We start from the raw sequence: 15387 nt of genomic DNA, 5'->3' as shown, positions 1-15387 counted from the left end.
ACTCCCAGTGTGTGTGTGTGTGTGTGTGTGTGTGTGTGTGTGTGTGTGTGTGTGTAAACTGGTAATGCTGAAAGTATGTCTGTGGGTTTACACAGCGCCACGTCACTCACCAAACTCAGCACTATTATTAACTCGTCTCTGAAGTAAAGACAGTGGAGAGAGAGAGAGACAGAGAGAGAGGGGAGAGAGACAGAGAGAGAGGGGAGAGGGGGAAAGAGAGGTCTGAGAGAGGGGGGAGAGAGGGTTGAGAGAGAGAGAGGGGGTCTGGGGGAGAGGGGGAAAGAGAGAGGGAGAGGGGGGAAGGGAGAGAGGGAGAGAGGGGGAGAGAGAGGGAGAGAGGGGAGGGGGGGAAAGAGAGAGAGAGAGAGAGAGGGGGAGGGAGAGGGAGACAGAGAGAGAGAGGGTGAGAGAGAGAGAGAGAGAGAGAAGGGGAGAGAGGGAAAATACAGATTGAAGGAGCTGGAACAAGACAGACCGACAGTCAGTAAGAAAGAGAGAGAGACAGAGAAAGAGAGAGAGAGGTCTTTACAAAAAGTATTTTATTAATTAATCAGCAGTACTTTAGATGACAAGTTGACATTGAGACTGTTTTGTTTCAGCCCTGTGTGAATACAGGTTCCTTGAAAACATGCATCCTTCAGTTCCTTTACTTCCTGGTCTGACCTTAGAGGGTTGGATTGGGTCTGACCTTAGAGGGTTGGATTGGGTCTGACCTTAGAGGGTTGGATTGGGTCTGACCTTAGAGGGTTGGATTGGGTCTGACCTTAGAGGGTTGGATTGGGTCTGACCTTAGAGGGTTGGATTGGGTCTGACCTTAGAGAGTTGGATTTGGTCTGACCTTAGAGAGTTGGATTGGGTCTGACCTTAGAGGGTTGGATTGGGTCTGACCTTAGAGAGTTGGATTGGGTCTGACCTTAGAGGGTTGGATTGGGTCTGACCTTAGAGAGTTGGATTTGGTCTGACCTTAGAGAGTTGGATTGGGTCTGGCCTTAGAGAGTTGGATTGGGTCTGAGTGATATTTCCACCACAAAATCTTCACCTATCCAGTGTAGTTAGGTAAGACATCACTTTGAGGAAGGTAGGTAGGTAGGTAGGTAGGTAGGTAGGTAGGTAGGAAGGAAGGAAGGAAGGAAGGATCTCTAAAATGTTGGAACAGAGCTGTATCTTATATAAGAGCATTCAAATTGCCACACCTTTAAGTCTCTGTCTGTCTGTCTCTGTCTGTCTCTGTCTGTCCACTGCACCAAAGACGTGTAAATACCATTTCCAAGTACATGAACACACTCTGTAAAAAACACTAAGTGAGGGAATATAGTTCTGAATAACGAGTTCATGATAAGGGCTCTTAGTGTAAATATTGTAGTAGATAAAACAGGCTTGTTGTTAATACTGTAACAAGTGATGGGTGATAGCCTATCACCAGGCATTGGTTGTGTCATCTACATTATGATTAATAACTGTAATGAGACAGTCATAATATCAGAATTAAAGGGACAGAGCACAGGAGGTTGGTGGCACCTTAATTGGGGAGGACGGGCTTTTGTTGGAATGACTGGAGTGGAATCAGTGGAATTGTATGAAACACATCTAACAAAGGGTTCTGTGTTTGATGCAATGGTGGGAAAAGTATTCAATTAAACAACTTTTGTAAAAGTAAAGATACCTTAATAGGAAATGACTCAAGTAAAAGTAAAGATACCTTAATAGGAAATGACTCAAGTAAAAGTAAAGATACCTTAATAGGAAATGACTCAAGTAAAAGTAAAGATACCTTAATAGGAAATGACTCAAGTAAAAGTAAAAGTCACCCAGTAAAATACTACTTGAGTTAAAGTCTAAAAGTATTTGGTTTTAAAAGAAAAATGTAACTGCTAAAATGTACTTAAGTATCAAAAGTAGAAGTATAAACCATTTCAAATTCCTTTTATTAAGCAAACCAGACTGCACAATTTTTTATTTTATTTTTATTGACAGGTAGCCAGGGACACACTCCAACACTCATACATACAGACGAAGCATTTGTGTTTAGTGAGTCTGCCAGGCCAGAGGCTTAAGGACTTTACACCACTGGTTTGATGCCATTCCATTCGGTCTGTTCCAGACATTGTTATGAGCTTTCCTTCCACTTAGAGGAAGGAAGGAAGGAAGGAAGGAAGGAAGGAAAGAAAGAAGGATGCATCTCTAAAATGTTGGAACAGAGTTGTATCTTATATATACTGCCACGCCTTAAGTCTCTGTCTGTCTCTGGCTGTCTCTTTCTGGCTGTCTGTCTCTGTCTGTCCACTACACCAAAGACGTGTAAATACCATTTCCAAGTACATGAACACACTCTGTAAAAAACACTTAGTGAGGGAATATAGTTCTGAATAACGAGTTCATGATAAGGGCTCTTAGTGTAAATATGATGGATGGGTGATAGCCTATCACCAGGCATTGGTTGTGTCATCTACATTATGATTAATAACTGTAATGAGACAGTAATTATATCAGAATTAAAGGGATAGAGCACAGCGGAGAAATAAGGTTTTCTTTTAAAATTCTATTGTGGTTTATAATGTCATGTTTTAACAAAAAATGTATTGTAATAAAGTCATGTGGCCAAAGCTGACACTGACTTGTGTGAGTGTGTGGGTTAGTGGGTAGGTGTGTGTGGGTGGGTTAGTGGGTAGGTGGGTGTGGGTTAGTGGGTAGGGGGTGGGTTAGTGGGTAGGTGGGTGGGTTAGTGGGTAGGTGTGGTGGGTGGGTTAGTGGGTAGGTGGGTGTGGGTTAGTGGGTAGGTGGGTGGGTTAGTGGGTAGGTGGGTGTGGGTTAGTGGGTAGGTATGTGTGGGTTAGTGGGTAGGTGTGTGTGGGGTGGGTTAGTGGGTAGGTGGGTGTGGGTTAGTGGGTAGGTGGGTGGGTTAGTGGGTAGGTGGGTGTGGGTTAGTGGGTAGGTATGTGTGGGTTAGTGGGTAGGTGTGTGTGGGTTAGTGGGTAGGTATGTGTGGGTTAGTGGGTAGGTATGTGGGTTAGTGGGTAGGTGGGTGTGGGTTAGTGGGTAGGTGGGTGTGGGTTAGTGGGTAGGTGGGTGGGGTTAGTGGGTAGGTGTGTGTGGGTTAGTGGGTAGGTGTGTGTGGGTTAGTGGGTAGGTGGGTGTGGGTTAGTGGGTAGGTGGGTGTGGGTGGGTGGGTAGGTGGGTGGGTTAGTGGGTAGGTGGGTGTGGGTTAGTGGGTAGGTATGTGTGGGGGGTTAGGTGGGGAGGTGGGTGTGTGTGTGTGTGGGTTAGTGGGTAGGTGTGTGTGGGTTAGTGGGTAGGTGTGTGTGGGTTAGTGGGTAGGTGTGTGGGGGTGGGGTGGGTAGGTGTGTGGGTGGGTGGGTTAGTGGGTAGTGTGTGTGGGTTAGTGGGTAAAAGGGTGTGTGGGTTAGTGGGTAGGTGTGTGTGGGTTAGTGGGTAGGTGTGTGGAGGTGGGTCTACTGTGTGTGTGTACAACACTGCCATCTAGTGGGTACAACACTGGTGTGTGTGGGTTAGTGGGTACAACAGGTGTGTGTGGGTTAGTGGGTAGGTGTGTGGGGGTGGGTTACTGTGGGTCCAGGTGTACAACACTGCCATGAGTGTGAACAGACTGGCATCTAGTGTATTATGGGGTAAAATCTACTGTACAACACTGAACTTAATAAAACAGCGACACCATAAACTTCACATAAATCTACTGTACAACGCTGCCATCTACTGTACAACACTGCCATCTACTGTACAACACTGCCATCTACTGTACAACACTGCCATCTACTGTACAACACTAGCATCTACTGTACAACGCCACCATCTACTGTACAACACTGCCATCTACTGTACAACACTGTCATCTACTGTACAACACTGCCATCTACTGTACAACACTGCCATCTACTGTTGCCATCTGCTGTACAACACTGCCATCTACTGTACAACACTGCCATCTACTGTACAACACTGCCATCTACTGTTGACATCTACTGTACAACGCCACCATCTACTGTACAACGCTTCCAGCTACTGTACAACACTGCCATCTACTGTACAACGCCGCCATCTACTGTACAACACTACCATCTACTGTACAACACTGCCATCTACTGTACAACGCTGCCATCTACTGTACAACACTGCCATCTACTGTACAACGCTGCCATCTACTGTACAACACTGCCATCTACTGTACAACACTGCCATCTACTGTACAACACTGCCATGTACTGTACAACACTGCCATCTACTGTACAACATCTACTGTACAACACTGCCATCTACTGTACAACACTGCCATCTACTGTACAACATCTACTGTACAACACTGCCATCTACTGTACAACACTGCCATCTACTGTACAACGCCATCTACTGCCATCTACTGTACAACACTGCCATCTACTGTACAACACTGCCATCTACTGTACAACGCTGCCATCTACTGTTGCCATCTACTGTACAACACTGCCATCTACTGTACAACGCTGCCATCTACTGTACAACACTGCCATCTACTGTACAACACTGCCATCTACTGTACAACACTGCCATCTACTGTACAACACTGCCATCTACTGTACAACACTGCCATCTACTGTACAACACTGCCATCTACTGTTGCCATCTACTGTACAACGCCATCTACTGTACACCATCTACTGTACAACACTGCCATCTACTGTACAACGCTGCCATCTACTGTACAACGCTGCCATCTACTGTTGCCATCTACTGTACAACACTGCCATCTACTGTACAACGCTGCCATCTACTGTACAACGCTGCCATCTACTGTACAACACTGCCATCTACTGTACAACACTGCCATCTACTGTACAACACTGCCATCTACTGTTGACATCTACTGTACAACGCCACCATCTACTGTACAACACTGTCATCTACTGTACAACGCTTCCAGCTACTGTACAACACTGCCATCTACTGTACAACACTGTCATCTACTGTACAACGCCACCATCTACTGTACAACACTACCATCTACTGTACAACACTGCCATCTACTGTACAACACTGCCATCTACTGTGCCATCTACTGTACAACACTGCCATCTACTGTACAACACTGCCATCTACTGTACAACACTGCCATCTACTGTACAACACTGCCATCTACTGTACACACTGCCATCACTGCCATCTACTGTACAACACTGCCATCTACTGTACAACACTGCCATCTACTGTACAACACTGCCATCTACTGTACAACACTGCCATCTACTGTACAACACTGCCATCTACTGTTGCCATCTACTGTACAACACTGCCATCTACTGTACAACACTGCCATCTACTGTACAACACTGCCATCTACTGTACAACACTGCCATCTACTGCCATCTACTGTACAACGCTGCCATCTACTGTACAACAGTGCCATCTACTGTACAACGCTGCCATCTACTGTACAACACTGCCATCTACTGTTGCCATCTACTGTACAACTGCCATCTACTGTACAACACTGCCATCTACTGTACAACACTGCCATCTACTGTACAACGCTGCCATCTACTGTACAACACTGCCATCTACTGTACAACACACTGCCATCTACTGTTGCCATCTACTGTACAACGCTGCCATCTACTGTACAACGCTGCCATCTACTGTGCCATCTACTGTACAACGCTGCCATCTACTGTACAACACTGCCATCTACTGCCATCTACTGTACAACGCTGCCATCTACTGTACAATCACTGCCATCTACTGTACACGCTGCCATCACTGCCATCTACTGTACAACACTGCCATCTACTGTACAACGCTGCCATCTACTGTACAACACTGCCATCTACTGTACAACACTGCCATCTACTGTACACACTGCCATCTACTGTTGCCATCTACTGTACAACACTGCCATCTACTGTACAACGCTGCCATCTACTGTACAACACTGCCATCTACTGTACAACACTGCCATCTACTGTACAACACTGCCATCTACTGTACAACGCTGCCATCTACTGTACAACGCTGCCATCTACTGTACAACACTGCCATCTACTGTACAACGCTGCCATCTACTGTACAACACTGCCATCTACTGTACAACACTGCCATCTACTGTTGCCATCTACTGTACAACGCTGCCATCTACTGTTGCCATCTACTGTACAACGCTGCCATCTACTGTACAACACTGCCATCTACTGTACAACACTGTCATCTACTGTACAACACTGTCATCTACTGTACAACACCACCAGCTACTGTACAACACTGCCATCTACTGTGTGTGTATGTACTTGTGTTACTATGCTCACAGGGTTCCTGAAATCCCCACAAGGAACATTCTCCCTCATGGGGACATTTCCCAGGTCCACACGAGGACAAAGGCTATTCTTAGGGGTTATGATTACAATTAGAGTTAGGGTTTAGGAGTTAGGGTTTACTTTAGGGTTAGGGTTTAGATTTAGGGGTTAGGGTTTAGTTTAGGGTTAGGGTTAAGGAAAATAGGATTTTGAATGGAAATCAAATTTAGGTAATAATAATACCAATAATACAAAACGTGTGTGTCTGTGTTTTATTTCATGTTTAATCCCCTCCAAACTCAACTAACTCCTCCCAGTCTGGTCTAGATAGTACAGCAGGGGTTAGAGGTTAGACAAGGAAGTGTACAGCAGGGGTTAGAGGTTAAACAAGGAAGTGTACAGCAGGGGTTAGAGGTTAGACAAGGAAGTGTACAGCAGGGGTTAGAGGTTAGACAAGGAAGTGTACAGCAGGGGTTAGAGGTTAGACAAGGAAGTGTACAGCAGGGGTTAGAGGTTAAACAAGGAAGTTAGAGGTTAGACAAGGAAGTGTACAGCAGGGGTTAGAGGTTAAACAAGGAAGTGTACAGCAGGGGTTAGAGGTTAAACAAGGAAGTGTACAGCAGGGGTTAGAGGTTAGACAAGGAAGTGTACAGCAGGGGTTAGAGGTTAAACAAGGTAGTGTACAGCAGGGGTTAGAGGTTAAACAAGGAAGTGTACAGCAGGGGTTAGAGGTTAAACAAGGAAGTGTACAGCAGGGGCTAGAGTTTAACAAGGAAGTGTACAGCAGGGGTTAGAGGTTAAACAAGGTAGTGTACAGCAGGGGTTAGAGGTTAAACAAGGTAGTGTACAGCAGGGGTTAGAGGTTAAACAAGGAAGTGTACAGCAGGGGCTAGAGGTTAGACAAGGAAGTGTACAGCAGGGGTTAGAGGTTAAACAAGGTAGTGTACAGCAGGGGTTAGAGGTTAAACAAGGAAGTGTACAGCAGGGGCTAGAGGTTAGACAAGGAAGTGTACAGCAGGGGTTAGAGGTTAAACAAGGTAGTGTACAGCAGGGGTTAGAGGTTAGACAAGGAAGTGTACGGCAGGGGTTAGAGGTTAGACAAGGAAGTCATATTCTATGGTATGTTGTATACGAGGTCTACGGTATGTTGTATATGAGGCTACACCTATCATATTCTACGGTATGTTGTATATGAGGCTAGACCTATCATATTCTACGGTATGTTGTATATGAGGCTAGACCTATCATATTCTACGGTATGTTGTATATGAGGCTAGACCTATCATATTCTATGGTATGTTGTATATGAGGCTAGACCTATCATATTCTACGGTATGTTGTATATGAGGCTAGACCTATCATATTCTATGGTATGTTGTATATGAGGCTAGACCTATCATATTCTATGGTATGTTGTATATGAGGCTAGACCTATCATATTCTACGGTATGTTGTATATGAGGCTAGACCTATCATATTCTATGGTATGTTGTATATGAGGTTTATCTACCATCTCTATTTGCATAGGTAGACCGGAGTAAAGGTTATTGGCCTTGGGTTCAGAGGTTTATTTGAAAATGAAAGAATTGTGGTCAGTAACACTGCTTTTGGCCACCTGTCAACTATATATGGTTTACGAATGTTCAAACTATCATCTTCAACTCTGTTGACATGCAATAACTTGCCTATCTGCATGTTGTGTTGTCATGGTGAAGCATCTGTAGCCATCCAATGGAAAACTATGGTAGGTCAGGAGGGCAGGCTGAGATGCAACCATGGGATTGAGAATGCTGACTTCATCTGGGGAGCCGGGGGGGGGGTGTTGCAGCTGGCCCGCTGGGACAGGGGCGACCTCCAACACATGGAACAACCATTTGGTGTTTACTTGATAGCTACCTAAACAAATAGCTGGATAGAACAAAGATACATTCATTAAAAAGATTAAAAGCAATACAAACAAATGGAAGGGCCACCCTGATCATCAACAATGTCACCAAGGAGGATGCTGGGAACTACACCTGTGAGGCATACATCATTCACCAGGATCCCTCCAATAGGATGGAGGGAGAGCTATAGGTTGCATGGGTTTATTCCTGCTCTTCAGTCCAAATCAAATCAAATGTATTTGTCACATACACATGGTTAGCAGATGTTAACGCGAGTGTGCCGAAATGCTTGTGCTTCTAGTTCCGACAATGCAGTAATAACCAACGAGTAATCTAACCTAACAGTCATCACCACTTTTGGAAAAAATATGGTGAAAAACCGGTGCTTTAATTGCATGGGGAGAAGTGTACAAGTAGCACTCTGGAAAAATGAAGAGAATTAAGATGCATTATCAAAACTTTTTCAAATGAAATCATTGGCTAAATGAAGTGGTAAAAATTGGTATACTGAAATAAGATGGTAATGAACTACCTTACTAATTATAATGTAATTGCCATTATCTTAGAATGACGTATTTCTTCTGCCATATTGATATTAATGTCATACACATATTTGAAGATATTTCCATTGTTGTTTAGATGAAGGTCTACCTGACTCAGGCAGCACAGTTCATGCTTCTCTATTCACTGGTAAGAATCTGACCTCACTCCCTACACTAGATAGAGGACCACAATGGAAACAACTCTCTTTTTGGTATATATACATATATATATATATATATATATCTGTTGCCTATATTTCTATTTTCTGACAGGAAAAAAAGCTTGGTAAGATTTAGACAAGGGAGGTAAGTGGGCAGAATCAATATTTGTTTTGTTATTAAGTAAAAACATAAACTTTAGAAGGGGGGTGTTTTGCCCCACTATCGGGGTTGACACATCTGTGAAAAAATAACAATTATAAAATAATTTTTCTTTCATCTCTGTGTTTTCATAATATTCTGTCAATTCACAAGAGGCTGAGTCTCACTGGTGAAATGATCAGAGCGAGGGAAACAGCTCCCCTCTGTCTCAGTATGTGATGCCCATTTATCGGATGCTGTCTGAACCAAAAGAGTATAGCTTGTTGCCGCCGTAGCATTTGATTGATTGATGCTAGCATTTAGCCTAATAATAAAAAATATAAAAAATTAGCCAATCAGCATTGAGGTGAGCTCAACTGTGGGTTGTCCTGGCGCCGCAATACACCCCCAAAGGGAGGCCAATTTGGCTTTGGCTTCACACCAATCAAATAACATCGTAAGCGAAACGTCATAATTGTAAGAAAAACATGTCAGTTTCTCATCTGCTTGTGTTGATGTCGTGCAGTAGCTAGCTAGCTTGCTAAATCGGCCCTTTTCCTAAGCCATGGATGGAAATTTGGGCTTGTGGTTTTGATATAATTGTCTGTACAGGCCAATGATTATGATGGCGATTCTGATCTAACCACACATTATTATATTGTGCCACTGGCCTGAGACGATTGAAGTTCAATATGTAGCCTAGATGTAGCCTAGTAGCCTCACGTTAACTAGCTAGCTAACTTACCTGGTTCATTGTCGCCCATGCGAGGAAGTTACGCTAGCAAGCATTTTAGCTAGGTGGTATATGAAAATGAAAACTAAAAGCATACAGAGACATAGAGACATAGACCGCTTTGCCAACATGAAAGAGAGGAGGGTGACATTCAACTAGTCTACAAGTAGGGTGAGTTCTCCCCCCAAAAATCTTATGCACGCACACACACACAGAGAAATCAGTACCGTGGACAGCCACATGGTATTTAGCAACATAAATTGGACTGAATTGTTTTTTGGTATCTTTAAGTTTGTTTTCAGTGTATTAAACTAAGTTTATATAGCCTAGTTGATTTGATGATGTTTAAATGTTTAAGTGTAAATGGTGCTGGAATAACGAAAGCAGTGCTCCTGTTGTCTTTGTGCTGACTGGAGGTAACTCTGTGGGTCTAAATCAGTATTTGTTTAGTAAAACTCTCAAAAACATTAACTTGCTTGACCATGCTGCAGGTCATTTACCTGTTTGTATATGTGTGTCAATAGTCTAGCCTGGTTCCTCTCTAGGTTTCTTCCTAGGTTTTGGCCTTTCTAGGGAGTTTTTCCTAGCCACCGTGCTTCTACACCTGCATTGCTTGCTGTTTGGGGTTTTAGGCTGGGTTTCTGTACAGCACTTTGAGATATCAGCTGATGTACGAAGGGCTATATAAATAAATTTGATTTGATTTGATTTGTAACAGTATAGCTTCCGTCCCTCTGCTCGCCCCTACCTGGGCTCGAACCAGGGACCCTCTGCACACATCGACAACAGTCACCATCGAAGCATCGTTACCCATCGCTCCACAAAAGCCACAGCCCTTGCAGAGCAAGGGGAACAACTACTTCAAGGTCTCAGAGCGAGCGACGTCACCGATTGAAACGCTATTAGTGCTCACCCTGCTAACTAGCTAGCCATTTCACATCGGTTACATATGCAATATTTGCTTTGTGGACTTCACCAGACAAATGTCACCAGACAAACATCATGCCACCTCCCCTGACAATCCCACCTACAGTGATTGATTGGCAGGCCAAACTTTTAAAGGGATAGTTCGCCCAAATTACAAAACGACACATTGGCTCTCCACAGCAGGAGAGAAAAGAAAATAAATATTTTGAAAAACAAACATTGTGGCATTTCATATATTGCAGTAAAACTGTAAATATGACTCTAATATCAAGAGAAGACAAGTTTAATGGTACAAAAAGGTTATCATATAGTCCTAGGACTAGATAATATCCAAAACAATTAACAATACACTGAATTCATACATTTTCAGTCATTTTAATTGTAAAGTCATGTCTTTCTACACAATACCACAACAAATGTTACCAATCAGGGAGATAATGTCGTTAAAGTATTCAATAATTTAGCTGTGTATTTTGAATGGGAATCAAGGCAATACAAGATGGATGGAATCAAGGACACTAAAATAGAGTTTGCTTTCTTTGTAATGCCCTGGCTGGCTACTTTTTCTATTTAGCTGACTTCTCCATGTACTTATGGAAAACACTGCCTGAAGGAAGAAACAGGCGACAAGCTTAGGTCTGCATATGGAGCCCATTTTGTGTTTTCAAACATTGCCGCACGAGGGCCATGCGCACAAATTGGTGGCCAGAACAAGGGAGAGTTCTTATAGAACACCAGCAAAAAAAAACATCTATTTACATGTTGCTTATTTCACACTACTTTTGGATTATAATTGGATTTTAAGGCTCGTATGAATGTCTTGCTTAATATAATGTCTGTGTCATCATCGCAAATCAACTGCATTACACGTAAAAAAAACACTTCAACCAGTGTAATGGCTCCAAAGTGGTGCAGTGGTCTAAGGCACTGCATCTCAGTGCTGGAGGCATCAATGGTTCGATCCGGGGCTGTATCACAACCGGCCGTTGTCGGGAGTCCCATAGGGCGGTGCACAATTGGCCCAGCGTCATCTGGTTTAGGGGACGGGTAAGCCGTCATTATAAAACAAGAATTTGCACTTAACTGACTTGCCTCGTTAAATAAAATGGCTCTTTGGCTAGCTTTTGCTAGAGCCTATATCAATGAGCGTTAGCATTCTAGCTAACAAATACTGCAACCAAAATAGTCATTTTCCAAATATCACAACCAAATATAATCTTAGCGAGTTTTCAAGCACGAGTCAAAACATCATTGTAAGCATATGAGAATCCCCTCCCAAAATGATTTTGTTTGTAAGAAATAAAAACGTAAATGTAGGCTATGTTGAATGGGCGCAGATGAAGATGTCTTTCTTACACCGTACCCAAACCGGTCACGCGCGTGCGCCATCCTGCACAAATTGATTTTGTCCCCCCAAACCAAACGCAATCTCGACATGCAGGTTGAAATATCTAAACAAACTCTGAACCAATTATATTAATTTGGGACAGGTCGAAAAGCATTAAACATTTATGGCAATTTGTCCTATTTAGCTAGCTTAATGTTGCTAGCTAATTTGTCCTAGGATAAAAACGTTTTGTTGTTATTTTACCTGAAATGCACAAGGTCCTCTACTCTGACAATTAATCCAGACATAAACCAGTCAACCGAGTCACTTCTAGTCATATCTCTTCCTTCCAGGCTTTTTCTTCTTTGGACATTATATTGAGATTAGCATCTAATAATATTACCATCATGACTACTGACCTCAGTTCATCTTTCAATAAGCCATGTGGGTATAACCAATGAGGAGATGGCATGTGGGTATCTGCTTCTATAAACCAATGAGGAGATGGGAGAGGCAGGACTTGCAGAGCGTTCTGCGCCACAAACAGAAGCAACTTAAATTTTAGCACCTGGTAACGCAGACCGCGCGTGAGCAGTGTGGGTGCAATGATTGAATAACATTTATGTTGAAACGCTCGGGCACGCGACGAGAGCGGTGTGGTCAGCATGTTACTGCCACCAAGAGTAGCGTGCATCTGTGCGTTATGTAAATTTGTCATGTACTGGAAAAAGGTATATTCCACACCAAAAAATATATATAATAATAAAAAATATATATAAATAAATAAGAACAAAAGATTAAAAAAATATATATAAATGTAAAAAATAAAATCTGGATATTCCCCACGGGCTTTAAATGGATGATTTTCACCATATCCGGTTAAATAGAGGCGTTTCGAAATCCAAATAGCCTAGGTCGTGCACAAACACTGAGGCTGAGAACAATTTGTATTTATTAATGGTTATCTCCTATCGGTGTACATTATGGCGCTCGTAGGATTGTTTGATAAATTACACTTTTTTATGTAATATTTTAGAATAGTTTCTACGCAATATTGATACATGAGGTCCCTGGTAAATATAATGGACAATCTGTGCTGAAAGGGCTGGTCTTCAATAGGGCACAGTGACAGACTGCATATTGCGTAAGGACTGGGCTGTGGGGAAGAGATAACAGACGGTAAGTTTCGTTTTCCAAATCTCAACGTCAGGGGAATACCAGCAGGACCATATAAAATATTCAGCTCATACCGGACAATGTCATAACCACACAAATAGATAATTTGTTCTTCAACAGCATTTTTTCCCCCATTTGTTCTCCGACATTGACGATCATGAGCACAGGTACGCAATGAATACTTTTTATTTACTTTCTTTTATCCTATTATGCCGTTTTTGTTTTGGACATATGATCTGTGATCTAGCTTGTTTGTTTATTTATTTATTTGCATAAAGGAAGTAGGTCTAGGCTTTTTGATATGCATTAATCAGGAAAGTTATTTAATAGCTTGCTGCACTATCCGAACGGTCCTGTCTAAGTGTGTGTGTGTGTTTGCGTACGTGCGCTTGCATGTTTGTCTATGTGTGTGTGCTTGTTATTGTGTGTGTGGGTGTGTGTGTGTGTGTGTGTGTAACCCAGACTGGACACCCACCCTATGGTCAGAGTGTTTTGAGGAGATGTTGGATGAGGAGTTGGACAGCAGTGACCAGTGGGCCTTCCACTTCAACTATGGCCTGACAGAAGCACTCACCAAGGAGGAGATGAGGAGAGGATGGAGGGTGTACAGCCACTGTGCCTATGGACGGTAGGTATCTCTTTCTCTTACTGTCATTGTCTTTATGCTTGTTATGTGTTGTGTATGCCTGTGGTTTCCCGACTCAGTTCCACATAGAGCTCACACTTTCAGAAGATTGGCACTGCAGCACCAGTGGAAACTGACCACTTGTCTAAAATGTACGGATAGACATGCTTTCATTCAAATTCTCTCTTTCTCTCTCTCTCTCCCCCTCTACCTCTCTCTCCCTCCCCCTCTCTCTCCCCCTCTAACTCTCCCCCACTCTCTCTCTCTCTCCCCCTCTACCTCTCTCCCCTCCCCCTCTATCTCTCTCTCCCTCCCCCCTCTCTCCCCCTCTAACTCTCCCCCCCTCTCTCTCTCTCTCTCTCCCCCTCTACCTCTCTCCCCTCCCCTCTATCTCTCTCCCTCTCCCCCTCTCCCCCTCCCCCCCCCTCTCTCTCTCTCTCTCTCCCCCTCTACCTCTCTCCATCTCTCCCACTCTCTCTCTCTCTCCCTCCCCCTCTACCTCTCTCCCTCTCCCCCTCTCTCTCTCCCTGCCCCCTCTCTCTCTCCCCCCTCCCCCCCTCTCCCTCTCTCTCTCTCCCTCTCCCCGCCCCCCTCTCTCTCTCTCTCTCTCTTCCCCTCTCCCCCTCTCGCTCTCTCTCTCTCTCCCTCTCCCCGCCCCCTCTCTCTCTCTCTCTCTCTCTCCCCCCTCCCCCCCTCTCCCTCTCTCTCTCTCCCTCTCCCCCTCTCTCTCTCCTTTCCCCCTCCACCTCTCACTCCCTCAGGTTCCAGTGTGGTGGGTGTTCTAAGACGTGGCGGTCGGCACGGGTGGTGCTAATGTTCCGGTACCGTCTACGGGATACGACAGCCAGGGGGACCGTGCTGATGCGGCCGTATGGCCAGGCATGCAAACGCTGCCGGGAAGAGTTTGAACTCCCAGGTTTCTCCCAGAACGAGGTGGAGGAGGCACTGCTTGGATTGTTTGGAAAAATTAAGAAGAACTGCTACGACGAGGATGAGGAGGAGGAAGAGGAGGAGGAGGAAGACGAGGAGGAGGAGGAAGAGGAGGAGGAGGAGGAGGAAGACGAGGACGAGGAGGAGGAGGAAGACGAGGAGGAGGAGGAAGAGGAGGAGGAGGAAGAAGAGGAGGTGTCGAGGAGGCCCCATGAGAAAGCCCTGTGTGAAGCCTGCAGACTGGGCATCTGCTGTCAAGAGTAGAGAAAAAGAGATAAAGTGTGTGTGTGTGTGTGTGTGTGTGTGTGTGTGTGTGTGTGTGTGTGTGTGTGTGTGTGTGTGTGTGTGTGTGTGTGTGACAGAGAGGGGAACGTATATCCTAATGCTGTCTAGAAATGGTTGTAAAAATATTAAGAACAGCACTATCTATTATGTGCCTAAGGACTCCATACAATCTTTATGTAGCCTAATGTAATGTACTATCAATAGCGATGACCTAATATTTTATCCATACTTGTACTTTGGAGTTGTGTGGTAAACATGTATTATTATGTATTATGTGTGTAGTAAACATGTATTATGTGTAATAAACATACAGAATGGGAAGACTTTCCTGTGTTTCGAGTGTTTTTTATGTCAATGATTTGGCCAAATTTGAGGCGCGTT

General features: G+C 44.0%; 1 protein-coding gene across 1 annotated transcript; it reads left to right on the top strand.

Moving 5' to 3' along the window:
- Nucleotides 1-12889: 12889 nt before the first annotated feature.
- On the top strand, nt 12890-15330 carry LOC121841479 (receptor-transporting protein 3-like). The gene is made up of 4 exons (XM_042310091.1): nt 12890-13169; nt 13287-13333; nt 13629-13794; nt 14553-15330. The coding sequence occupies exons 2-4, from the start codon at nt 13324-13326 to the stop codon at nt 14983-14985; spliced, it is 609 nt and encodes a 202-aa protein (XP_042166025.1). The 5' UTR covers nt 12890-13169; nt 13287-13323; the 3' UTR covers nt 14986-15330.
- Nucleotides 15331-15387: the final 57 nt, after the last annotated feature.

Source organism: Oncorhynchus tshawytscha, linkage group LG31, assembly GCF_018296145.1.
Source record: "Oncorhynchus tshawytscha isolate Ot180627B linkage group LG31, Otsh_v2.0, whole genome shotgun sequence".
Taxonomy (NCBI): Eukaryota; Metazoa; Chordata; class Actinopteri; order Salmoniformes; family Salmonidae; genus Oncorhynchus; species Oncorhynchus tshawytscha.
The sequence above is the reverse complement of the archived record's forward strand: the minus strand, read 5'-3'. Positions and strand labels throughout refer to the sequence as shown.

Bases quoted from the DNA above. Each gene is read 5' to 3' on its own strand.
- LOC121841479 (XM_042310091.1), top strand. The intron at 13,795-14,552 runs GTAGGTATCTCT...TCACTCCCTCAG, and splicing joins AGCCACTGTGCCTATGGACG to GTTCCAGTGTGGTGGGTGTT.